The sequence below is a fragment of the Electrona antarctica genome (assembly GCF_951216825.1).
Source record: "Electrona antarctica genome assembly, chromosome: 8".
NCBI lineage: Eukaryota > Metazoa > Chordata > Actinopteri > Myctophiformes > Myctophidae > Electrona > Electrona antarctica.
The window spans coordinates 11,752,295-11,765,340 of NC_136789.1; the positions used below are offsets into that span (position 1 = coordinate 11,752,295).

Here is a 13,046-nt window from a genome sequence, read left to right on the forward strand (position 1 = left end):
AGGAAAATGAACGGGGAATCATTTCCTGGGCCCTGGTAGGGGGCGGGACTGCAACGCTCTATACCAGGGGTGGACAACTTTGATCATGGAGAGGGCCACTATATGTCCACACTCACTCCCTAGGGCCATATTGTACTGTCGTAGCATTATATTCTAATTGAAATCTTGCATTATTTTTTGCAATTTTTTAATTTGAATCCTGAAAATTAACATTTGTATGTAATTTCAAATGCCTTTAATTATATGTGTGTTGAAGCAATGAGCTACTAATTTAGACTGAAGTAATTCAAGCGGGTCATGTTTGCATGTTGTGGAATTGTAAACAGCTGAAACCAATATTATATCAGTATTCTGACATTAACCTGAGGGCCGCATTAAGTGAAGGTGGGGGCCGCATGTGGCCACCGGGCCGCCAGTTGCCCACCCCTGCTCTATACAGTGTACAGCACAGCTGCAGCTTCCTCCGCTCGTCATGTCATCACAGTGCAGTTCTATTCTGCTACTACTACGGCTAGGTTCTAGAACGTTTTCGTGCCACGGACCCCCAAATTGAGAAGATTTAGGCTATGTAAAAATTAAAAAATAAAACAAACATACATTTAACCCATTTAGGCCTGACCTCGAAATTAAAAAAAAATCTTTTTTCACGATTTTTCAAAAATAGCAGACCTACAAGCTCGTAGCGCGCCACTCGGTGGCGCGCTATGAGCTTGTAGATCTGCTATTTTTCAATAGCTAAATTATAACATAATGTTTAAAACACCAAAAGGGGTTCCCACCCAAAATGGGTTAAAAAAAAATAGCAGATGTACAAACTCGCAGTGGCCAACGTATAAATGGATAAATAAGTGGTTAAGAACGATTGTGAGATGGTATATTAACTACTTTTGCTGGGGACCCCAAATGCATGTGCATTTTGAATATATATACTATAAATATCCACCATGTTTTATCATGTATTTACATCTGAATCTACAGTATGACAGGACTAGGTCAGCTTTGTTTAAATTCTTTATTTTATTTTAACATTATAGGTTATTGTCAACAAGTGTTCAAAGTAAAGTCCTCAGTGTTCATGTAACTCTGGCATTTTCAGAGGTACACTCGGCGATCTTATCTTTTCTTAACTTTTTCATCTCTACGTTCTCATCTCTTGTTCTTATAAAAATGTGAATCCTTCCGCCCACACGGAGAGAGACCTCACCATCCTCTCACCACCAGTATCTGCAGCACGACAACACTAATTAGGCTATTTTGATCCACTTTGAAAAGCCAAGACATGCAGTCTCTCTGGGTATTAAACGCTGTATGTGTACATTACAAAACGATGCTTTCTGCTTGCCTAAATTGCCACTGATGTGGCTGTCTACTACTGGACAGTCTGATAACACATTCATTGCGACCACAGCTCGCAGTTAACTATGGAATCTAGCATTTCCCGTCAGTTTGTGTGTGTGTTTGTTGGTTGGTTGGTTGGTCGCCGGTCGGTCACCCCAGGCAAGCCCCCATAGGCCTATATGGTGCCCAGGTCATCGTGACATCACATGAAATCGCTTCTCGCCCTCAGGCGTCTTACTGGTTAGTTTGAAAGCACATATTGATTAAATATTTTGAACCCCTACTCGCTTTCAGACAGCACAGGTGCAAAGCTCTTGTATGGGTGAAAATGCCTCGATATGGTGGCGTGTATAGGTCGGCTATGATTTCACTTCACATCTTCACCCACCTGGACTGCGCACCCGCCTCCAACATGCAAGGAATACAATTAGGCCTGCATGTATTCACATGAACCCACGTTCAAACCAGAGAAACAATATAGGAACTATGCTAAGGATACAGGTAGGTAGGTAGGTAGGTAGGTAGGTAGGTAGGTAGGTAGGTAGGTAGGTAGGTAGGTAGGTAGGTAGGTAGGTAGGTAGGTAGGTAGGTAGGAATGTCAACAACACATGGGCACAGGTCTCCACCAGGAGGATAGGAGTGTATGTGTGATGTTTGGAAAAATGTTTAGGAGTAATATAAGCATGTTTTTGTGTGTGTGTGTGTGTGTGTGTGTGTGTGTGTGTGTGTGTGTGTGTGTGTGTGTGTGTGTGTGTGTGTGTGTGTGTGTGTGTGTGTGTGTGTGTGTGTGTGTGTGTGTGTGTGTGATGCGGCTTGGCCTGTTGTAGCGCCACCATGAGGATGATTTGAAAACTGTCAAGTGGCATTTCTTCCTCAGCCTAGTGGGAATATGCATGCGCAGTTTCACCGCAATCGGACGCTGCGTTGAGAAGTTGTGGCAACTTGTACAAAGCGGGCTACTCCTGAAAAGTTTATAAGCCAATTGTAGCCAATCAGGGTGGATTATGAGAAATCAAACAAACCCGTCTTGATCACATGACTATGGAGAGCATGTGTACCAATTTGCATGAAATTTGGTTAAAATCTGAAGGAGTAATATTAGAAAATGTGTTTTACATAATGTCGGCATCCTGGTGGCGCTATAAAGAGTATATGTGAAAAATTTGAGGCAAAGTTTTTCCTTGGCCTCTATGGAGTTGGCATACAAAGTTATACACAGATCCGTGCAGTTAGAGGTAAAAACACCAGTTATAGCGCCACCATGAGGCTGAGTTGAAAATGTTCAAGTGGCATTTCTTGCTCTGCCTAGTGGGAATGTGCGTGCACAATTTCACGGAAATCACACGATGTGTTCATGATTTGCAGCATTTTGTTTGAAACTGAGCACTCCTGCAAACTTTGGAAGCCAATCTTAGGGATGGAGTCTGAAAAATCTGAAAGACCTGTTTCGTTGAATGGCTCTAGAGAGACCAATTTGCGTGATGTTTGGACAAAATCTGTAGGTGTACTGTCCAATTAATTCTTTTCACAAAGCGGCCTGCTGGTAGCGCTATAAGAGGCCAATGTGAAAACCTTGGGGCAGAGGTTCGGCTGTGGCATTCAGGGAGTGTGTGTGCAGAGTATGGCTGCGATCAACGGTGCCGGAGATTAGCTGTCCACAGACGGACGGACGGACAAACGGACACACACACGGACGGACGGAGTGAAAAACATACTCTCTCCCCTTGCCTTCGGCCTAGTGGAGACAATGAATAGTTTGTTGGAAAATGTACCTGTATTGTATTGTACTTTTAAAGTTTGCAGCTGTACAGTACTTGGCTTTGATGCTGTTTCTGTACATTAATGCAGTTTGCCATAAATATCAAAGTGAATCACGAGTCATGGAAAGACTTTGACAGAACATGTTGTGAGGTGACAGCCTTCTTTCATCAAACATAGACAGGCCTGGCATCACTCAATGACGGACGGCCTCTGGTTTTAATATGCAGTGTGATTCTGTGGTACGTTGTTCGTGCTGTGTTCACTGACTGGCAGATACTAAGCTTCAGGCTGCCATTGATTTTCAATGGAACTATAGAAGCGAGCGACATGAAGATACAGGTAGAGAGGCCGGATGGGAACCACAAGGTTCCAAGTTCGATCCCCAAGTGTCCTTGAGCAAGACGCTGAACCCCTATTGCCTAATTGCTCCCGATGTGCAGGTTGGTGCCTTGCATGGTTTCCCCCTCCATCGGTGTGCTTAATGTAATGCACAATCTATGTAAAACGCTTTGGATAAAAGTGCTATGGTACATAAATGCCCCATTTAACATTTTACCGTCTCAAGGCTTTCTGTGGCAGGCTGACCGAGTGGTTATACTTATACTACTGTAGATAGCCCATCTCTTAACCACACCAGGTCACATGCAGGTCTGATCCCTTTAACAGCCCATTTGTGCAACATGTCCTTGAATCTTTACCCTCTCACATACTGTCACTCAGCTAGTAAATGCCTGACATGTGTATTGTAAATGTAATGACAGAGCATGGGCCATGAATAGCAAGTAGCTCAAATCTCTCTCTCTCTCTCTCTCTCTCTCTCTCTCTCTCTCTCTCTCTCTTCTCTCTCTCTCTCTCTCTCTCTCTCTCTCTCACATCCATCTCCTCTTCTGATTAGTTGGGGTTTATTTATATCCTGCTTTGACGTTAGTTGTTAGTTGTGAAGTTCTAACATGTGCGGGGTCCATTCATCTGTTCATCGGCTTTGCTTTGCTGCTGGGCGACGACATAGTGGCGTTCCGACGCACCGCCATCCCGACCACCACTCACGCACACCCCAGTTTGACTGAAACGATACGAAAGGCGCACAGAACAAGCAAGGGCGCACAGAACGCATAACAAACTCTCCACCAGGATAGGAGCGTTTTTAGAAAAATGTCAAGTGGCATTTCTTCCTCAGCCTAGTTGGAATATGCACAGTTTCACAGTTTATTTGCGTCATTTTGTGGAAATGTGGAAATGTGGAAGTCAATCTTAGCCAATCACGATGGAATATGAGAAATCAAACAGACCGGTCTTGTTGACGTGACTATAGAGATCATGTGTTCTGATTTGCGTGACATTTGGACAAGTTATCGCTATAAAGGGCAGATGGGCAAAGGTTTTTCCTTGCCATCTATAGGGAGTGTGCATACAGTGTGCAAGGTTTACACAGATCGGTGGAGTTATAGGTAAAACACAAATAGGCCAGTTATAGCGCCACCATGATGCTGATTTGAAAATGTTCAAGTGGCATTTCGTCCTTGGCCTAGTGGGAATTTGCGTGCAAATATTCACGGAAATCACACAATATTTTCTAGATTTGCGGCATTTTGTTCAAAACGGAGCACTCCTGCGAACTTTGGAAGCCAATGTTAGCCAATGAGGATGGAGTATGACATTTCTGGAAGACCTGTTTCGATTAATGGTCATAGAGAGACTGTGTAACAATTTGTGTGTGTGTGTGTGTGTGTGTGTGTGTGTGTGCGTGCGTGTGTGCGTGCGTGCGTGCGTGCGTGCGTGCGTGCGTGCGTGCGTGCGCGCGCGCGCGCGCGTGCGTGCGTGTGCGAGTGCGCTTCATGCGATGCATGTTGACATGCCATTATTACTTGCGCAAGCAGAGCGCACAAGTACTGCGATCGGCTGGGTATGTATGTTGGTGTTGTCCACCGGCCAATAAGGGATTGGTTGGGTATGTATGTATGTCGGTGTTGTCCACCGGCCAATAAGGGACCACAATTCTTGATGACATAACAAAGGTACGTTTGGTGATCGGCTGGGTATGTATGTACAGTATGTGGGTATGTACTGTATGTATGTCTGGGGTAAGAATGGTGGTCCCATATTGGCTGTTGATGGTGACGTAACTAAGGTACGTTTCAAGGTTGGTATACGGTCAATAACGGGTCTAAAGGATTTAGAACAGCAGTTGTAATAGACATTAGTTAGTATCAGTACTTGCGCGCTCTGCTTGCGCACAAGTAGGCCATGTATGGCCTACTTGTGTGCAAGGCGCAAGTTGGCACCTCGACATTTCTAGTTGAAGGCTGTACTCATAAGTTGTTTGATGTAGCTGTACTTGCCTAGGGATGTATGTTGGGGGCCGGCGGTTAGGCTCTCAGCATGGCCTAAATTATTAGGTTCCGTCGGCAACAGCCGCGATATTCACATTACCTCAGTGTCCGTATAGGCCTGCAGGGCATGGATCAATACTCTATTACACTTCCACCTGAGTCGATCCCCAGCCCTGGGCTAGGGGGAAGGAGCCTGAAGTTGTATTCAGAGCCCAGAAATCAATGATAATGCTGAGGGGGAGAAAAAGAAAAAAACTGTGAGTAGAGATCTTAACTCTGCCCACGTAATGTAATCTAGCGTACTTCCTGAGACACGCATGCAGCCGTTCTCTCTCCGACAGGTACGCGGAGACTGCGAATGAGCTCACACTGATGCATGAGCCATGTGGAGCTAGACTCTCAGCACAAAGGGACAGTGGTGCAAAAATAACTCAATTTTTACTTAAGTAAAAGTACCAATACTGCAATATAAGAGTACTCTGTTACAAGTAAAAGTCCGGAATTCTAAATGTATTTGAGTAAAAGTACAAAAGTATTGGCATCAAAATGTACTTAAAGTACCATAAGTAGAAAGCAGAATGTATCATTTCAAGTTTTTAAATAAGAATCATTTGAAAATAGCCGATCTACAAGCTCACAATGCATCGCCATTTTCAAATGGCCAAACTTTATATAGGGCAGACTTGTCGTGGGTAATGTATGTTTTGTAATAAGAATCCAAATCCACAAAGTAACTATAACTAAAGCTGTCAAATGTACAGTACTAAAAGTACAATATTTGGATCTGAGATGTATAGTGGAGTAAATGTAATTTTTTTGGATATTAAGTAAAGTACAAATCCTTCAAAACTGTACTTAAATACAGTACTTAAGTAAATGTGTTACTTTACACCACTGCAAAGGGGGCAGAGAGAGAACTCCCGAGGGGTCCTTCTGATGAAATCGCTTTAACTGTAAAACAGCCGATATCCTCTCATAAACCTATTGTCACTTATTGAGCCGAAAGATCGTGCTGAAGAACACAAGAAAGAAAACGGTTACCCATCATGATACAATGGACAAACCAAAGACAGTACATGTCGCATGCATCGATTGAAGGAATGATCCAGCATGCTCGTCGATGGACAGGGACAGGCCATGCACTAGTGACCCAGCAGCCCAAAAGACAAAGCAGAGGGGCTCCCCAGTGGATCACTGAGTAAGCATACATACAATATAAAAATAAGGCTCAAGTCCTTCTTGCAGCTGTCCTCGGTGTGAGATTAGAATCCTATCCGAGGCACATTACTGCAGGTCATCCCCTCTTCTGTCCCGCTTCTGTCCCTCTTCTGTCCCTCTTCTGTCCCTCTTCTGTCCCCACTTCTGTCCCCTCTTCTGTCCCTCTGTTCCTGTCTCCCCTCTTCTGTCCCTCTGTTCCTGTCTCCCCTCTTCTGTCCCTCTGTTCCTGTCTCCCCTCTTCTGTCCCTCTGTTCCTGTCCTCTTCTGTCCCTCTGTTCCTGTCTCCCCTCTTCTGTCCCTCTGTTCCTGTCCTCTTCTGTCCCTCTGTTCCTATCATCTTCTGTCCCTCTGTTCCTGTCCCTCTGTCCCTCTGTTCCTGTCTCGCTCTCACTGTAACTATCTGGGGGGGAAAAGCATAAAAATGCCACACAATAAAATACATAGTATATGGCGGTCTGCAATATTAAATACATAGTATACGGCAGTCTGCAATATTAAATGATACACAGCTGTGTATGACTTGATAAAATAAGCAACACAAGCTCAGATCGATGTCAGGTTATAAAGAAATCAAATTATATATCCATTTTGCCATGTTTTATAGTATTGATGATAGTATTGTGTTTTCTTTGCTCGGTACATCAGCGTTGGAAAAACATAATAATGAAACGTTAACAAACAAAAACCCTTATTGGTTTGGCCTGGGGAGTTTGCACCATTATAAGAACCAATTATTTGCCAACCAAATTTTGGTTGGCAAAATGCGGAAGTGCAACCGAGCGCTCAATGTTAAAGCCCAGCTGTCATGAATCCACGGGTCCGCCTGCAGTCCCTCCTCTTACCACTAGGGCTGAGCGCCTCAACGTTGGAGAGCCTTACTGGGGCCTTGGCTTGCACCCTTTGTCAGTGTTGCCATGTCTGCACTCTGCTTATTCTAAGCATATTTGGGCTTGTTTTTGGTATATTTTGGGCTTCCAGCTTCCTAAATGTTATTTAAACCAGTTCTCAAACATTTTATCAAGGCACGGACACCTGTATACACACATGCAGACAGCCTTACGGGTCCAATTTGACCACTTTTATTGTTTGTGTCGGGGATTGCCTAGCCTCGGAAATCATACACACACACACACACACGCGTGCGCACATGCACATGTGCACGCATGTTGTTAATGTGACTCACACGTGTGCATGCCGGGGTGGGCGGGGTTAGAGGGACCATACACGGTCCCCAGGGAGCTCTGCAGTGGCTGCATAGCTTTGACCTCTCATGCTAAGTCTTTTGCAGCAAACAGCCTTTTGCAGAGTCAGCCTTATTCCTGACCTTGGCGTTGTGAACTGTGTGTGTGTGTGTGTGTGTGTGTGTGTGTGTGTGTGTGTGTGTGTGTGTGTGTGTGTGTGTGTGTGTGTGTGTGTGTGTGTGTGTGTGTGTGTGTGTGTGTGTGTGTGTGTGTGTGTGTGTGTGTGTGTGTGTGTGTGTGTGTGTGTGTGTGTGTGTGTGTCTGCCACGTGCTTGCGTGTGATTGTGAGTGAGAGAATGCACATCATATCTTAGCATGCAGTTTCCTTAACCTGTGTCTTTATATACACACACACAAAGAGCACAACACACAAGGTGTGCAGAACGAACAAACACACACACACACACACGCACGCACGCACGCACGCACGCACGCACGCACAGGTGAAGTAAACATTGAAGATGCTTTGCTACAAGCAGAATCTGCTAGAGCTACTTACAGGTGTTGCAAGATCCTCCTCTTTGGTAATCCTCGGTGGATGGATGGTCTGAGCGTTACGAGTACCAGCTGTCAGGGTCATCAGCTGCAGGGGAGCCATCCTTCCTTGATGTTTCGCCCCTTTCATCCCAGAACATCTCCGGATGGTGGGGCCCGCGGTCAGGGACGTCTCCCTGCCACTCCCTGCAGCTGGACTCGGGACTATGCATGGCAGGGGCGTCCTACTCCCTGAGCCAGGTCTGAACCTGGCCGCATACCTTCTGCTTCTTGACTGGTTGTCAGTGAGGCTAGGATCCTGCAGGGTTCCAACTGTGGGCTCTCTTCAGCCATATCCATCTTGATGTGGTATCGGCTATCTCCCCAGTGGCTTTCTTCAGTTGCTTGGGATCCAACCCGATCTTCTGCAAGAAGTAGCGCACTGATGTTGCTGGGAAACCACGGCAGCCAACTTTGATGGGGAATATGGATGCGTGCCATCCTTTGATAAGAGCCTCATCAATCAAATCCTGGTACTTGGCTTTCTTCAATGTTGAGAGATGCCTAGTCTGTCCTTCCAGGGCACTGTTAGTTCTGCTACCAAGATGGTTTTAGACACACACACACACACACACACACACACACACACACACACACACACACACACACACACACACACACACACACACACACACACACACACGCAAGCACTCTGTCTCATCCGTGTCTGTTATCTATACCTTTATTTTGATTGAGCCATGCAAGTGTGTTTAGGTAAAGAGCAGTTAAATGATTGTGAGCTTTCTTTCCGCTGTGTGGTGAGTAATAGCGGCGGTGCCCATCGACCCATCCTGGTCTGTCTAGCTCCCAGCCAGCCTCATCACCTAGAGATGTATTATCCACACAGCACCGTTCACACACCAGCCTCATCGCCTAGAGATGTATTATCCACACAGCACTGTTCACACACCAGCCAGATGTATAGCACCGTTCACACACCAGCCTCATCGCCTAGAGATGTATTATCCACACAGCACTGTTCACACACCAGCCAGATGTATAGCACCGTTCACACACCAGCCTCATCGCCTAGATCAGTGCTTTTCAACCCTTTTCATATGGAGGACCATTATTTATTCTGCATTTGAGCCACGGACCACCATTTGATGAGATTTCTCCTCTCAGACCCAAGACTAAAGAAGATGTCTTTGTTGTCGTTGAACACGATTTTGTCATTATATGGCAATAATATTTGCCATTGCCTACAGTACTTGGGAACGATGCAACTTCGTCCATCCATCCATCTTCAACCGCTTATCCGTAGTCAGGTCGCGGGGGCAACAGCTCCACCAGACTTCCCTCTCCAGAGCAACATTAGTGACTTCCTCCTGGGGGATTCCGAGACGTTCCAAGGCCAGTGAGTCGATGTGTTTCCTCCAACTGCGCCTTGGTCTGCTGGTCTCCTCCCAGTGGGACGTGCGTCGAGGACCTCCCTAGGGAAACGCCCGAGAGGCATCGTAACCAGATGCCCGAACCACCTAAGCTGGCTCCTTTCCAGGTGAAGGAGCAGCGGTTCTACACCGAGTCTCTCTCGTGTGACTGAACTTCTCACCCTATCTCTAAGGGAGATGCCAGCCACCTGTCGAAGAAAACTCATTTTGGTCGCTTGTATTCGCAACCTTATTCTTTTGGTCATGACCCACACTTCATGACCATAGGTGAGAGTAGGAATGAAGATTGCTCGGTAGACGATGCAACTTGGGAACCTAATAATACCCATTGTGATAGCACCCGTTTTAACTATCTGTCTGTGTCCTTGTTGTGCCAATACTGTATATGGAGATCTCTGTAGTATGCAATACCCATTGTCATAGCACCCATTTTTACTGTCTGTCTGTGTCCCACATGGAGATCTCTGTATCTGTCTGTCTGCCTGTGTCTGAAGCGTGCAAACTGACTGTGAAAAGTGGACTGGTTAAGTAATCAATTGGCAGGTGTGGGGTTACCATGGCAATCAATTGGCTGAGGCAGAGGCTGGAAAATCAATTGGCTGAGGCAGAGGCTGGAAATTGCACAGGTGAGAGGAGTTGGCCTCATCAGGCCCATGCACTGGCAGAGCCTGACCAGAGCCTTTTGTGGTGTTTCTGGACAACAGTGTATGCCACCGACTTGAGGCCGGGCACTGCACCCCCTGCGTTGTGTGGAATGCGTGTGTATTTATAGTTAGATGTCCACTAAATCTTGTCCCCACACGTCTCATAAGGGACACACGTCTCATAAGGGACACACGTCTCATAAGGGACACACGTCTCATAAGGGACACACGTCTCATAAGGGACACACGTCTCATAAGGGACACACATTGCTGGGCATTGGAGTGATGCACCCTATGGTTGCACCACTTTGTGCCGCGTTGCGAACTTGTAGATCAGCTATATTTTAACTATTTCTTAATATTTCTAGAATTTGTTTGTTTTTAATTCAAATGTAATACAAAAAAATGAAATTCTATGATATTCTGTATTTGATATTTTTCTAAATGTAGGGAAATAAAATGGGATTTTTACTCGAGTCGTGACCCATAAAAATTGGTCCATGACCCACAAATGAGAAACAGTGCACTAAAGTACCCGGGCAACACATTCACTGGGGTTCAGAAATCTAAAAGCACATTTTAGTCTCTCAACCCAAGGGAAATGTTTATTGGTCTATATTACAGTGAGCTTAGCAACACACATGGGCCTGTTTTTTATTACAATTTTATTGTTTTGCTCCCTTTGGTTTTACAGGGAGGGGATGGATGATGTGTATGTACAGTATATCAATCCGCATAATAAACAATCTAAGATGGGTTAGTAGTAGGGATGGGTTAGATGGGTTAGTAGTAGGGATGGGTTAGATGGGTTAGTAGTAGGGATGGGTTAGATGGGTTAGTAGTAGGGATGGGTTAGATGGGTTAGTAGTAGGGATGGGTTAGATGGGTTAGTAGTAGGGATGGGTTAGATGGGTTAGTAGTAGGGATGGGTTAGATGGGTTAGTAGTAGGGGTGAAATTGTAGTAACTGCATCCCTTAAAAAACTGCACTATCCACATGTTTCACACAGATTACATTTCTTTGCTAAATAGTTACTGTATCGATTTTAATAATTGAATCGTAATGTATCGCCATAATGAACCGCTGGCCTAGCGGGCACCTATAGCTCCATCATGGGTTCGAGTCCCGATCCCGGAAACCTTTGCTGCATGTCAGTGACTCCCCATCTCTCTCTTTCCGTTTCCTGTCTAACTTATACTTCGCTATCAATAAAGGCATAAAAAGCCCCCAAAACAAATCTTGAAAAAGTGGTCCCATTTTCATTTTTCACAAGATCGGTGGTTGTTGCAATTACCTGCACTACAATACTTCACCATATGTTGCGCTATGATGAAATATACCCATACAGTGTAGTGTACGCCCCAAAATAGTGTCCAAAGTCAACTCTGAACTCTCTGAAGTTATTTTGTCATATCTGCACGGTGCGCAATTATTGTTTACAACAGAAATTACATTTTGATAAAATGTCCCAACGTTAAGTTGAAAAAAGTAATACATAAAATAAATTGTTAATCGAAATCTTTTGTATGAGAACTAATGGTCACCTCCTAAAATGTCGTGGTCGTGACAGCCGCTGTATGGTGAACTGGAGACTCTGCACTTGTGGTGAAGTCGAGACTCTGCGGTGCCACATTAATCTTCTCAGCACCTCCGAGACACCACTTATCAGCTAGCTAGCAGCTCACTCACTCCTTTATCTCTCTGTCTCCATATCTCCCTCTCACCCTTTGTCCCTTTCTCTGCCCCCTCTCTCTCTCTCTCTGGTCTTACTCTGTGTCCCCAGGAGCTCTGTGAGGACCCTCATCTGTTTGTGGATGGCATCAGTGCACACGATCTGCATCAGGGACAGCTGGGGAACTGCTGGTTTGTGGCAGCGTGCTCCAGTCTGGCCTCCAGAGAGGCTCTGTGGCAGAAAGTAAGTGTGTGTGTGTGTGTGGAAAGTAAGTGTGTGTGTGTGTGTGTGTGTGTGTGTGTGTGTGTGTGTGTGTGTGTGTGTGTGTGTGTGTGTGTGTGTGTGTGTGTGTGTGTGTGTGTGTGTGTGTGTGTGTGTGTGTGTGTGCGTGGCGAGATGTGTGGTCAGAATCAGACGTTGTAAGGACATTTTCACTGTCCCCACAAGAGAAATGTTGTGGCTATAGGCCTATAATAGGAAAAGGTACAGTTTGGGGTTAGGGTTACAATTTGACATTAGAGGTTAGGTTTAGAGGTTAAGGTTAGAATTCTACATTTAGAGGTTAGGTTTAGTTGTTAGGGTTAGAATTAAAATAGATTTGGTTACGTGGCGGTGTGGCGTGCCGAAAATAGCTGACCTATAATCTCAGATCGGCTATTCTCCAGAATGTGGCACACAGATGTCTGGGTGTGAGGGTACAGTAGGTCAGTGGTTCTCAACCTGTGGGTCGGGACCCCGAGTGGGGGTCCCCACATTATTTTGGAGGGGTCCCCAGATAATATGAAGTGACAAAAGAAAGAATGAAAGAAAAGAAAATGTCCATTACTGTATCAAAAGTATAATCAATAAACTATACCATAAAAACTGGTCAAACATTGGCTAAGACTCTAACATCCTTCTAACAGTAGGATATCTGT

The 13,046-nt window shown here is 45.2% G+C and overlaps 1 protein-coding gene across 1 annotated transcript in view; it reads left to right on the forward strand.

The window, feature by feature from the left end:
* capn5b (calpain 5b) overlaps positions 1-13,046 on the forward strand; it is a gene marked incomplete at both ends in the record, with an annotated part of 45,900 nt that overhangs the window by 3,157 nt on the left and 29,697 nt on the right. The window contains one exon of the mRNA XM_079507392.1: positions 12,241-12,372. Within this exon, the coding sequence (XP_079363518.1) occupies positions 12,241-12,372 (132 nt within the window). The remainder of the gene's footprint in view (positions 1-12,240; positions 12,373-13,046) is intronic.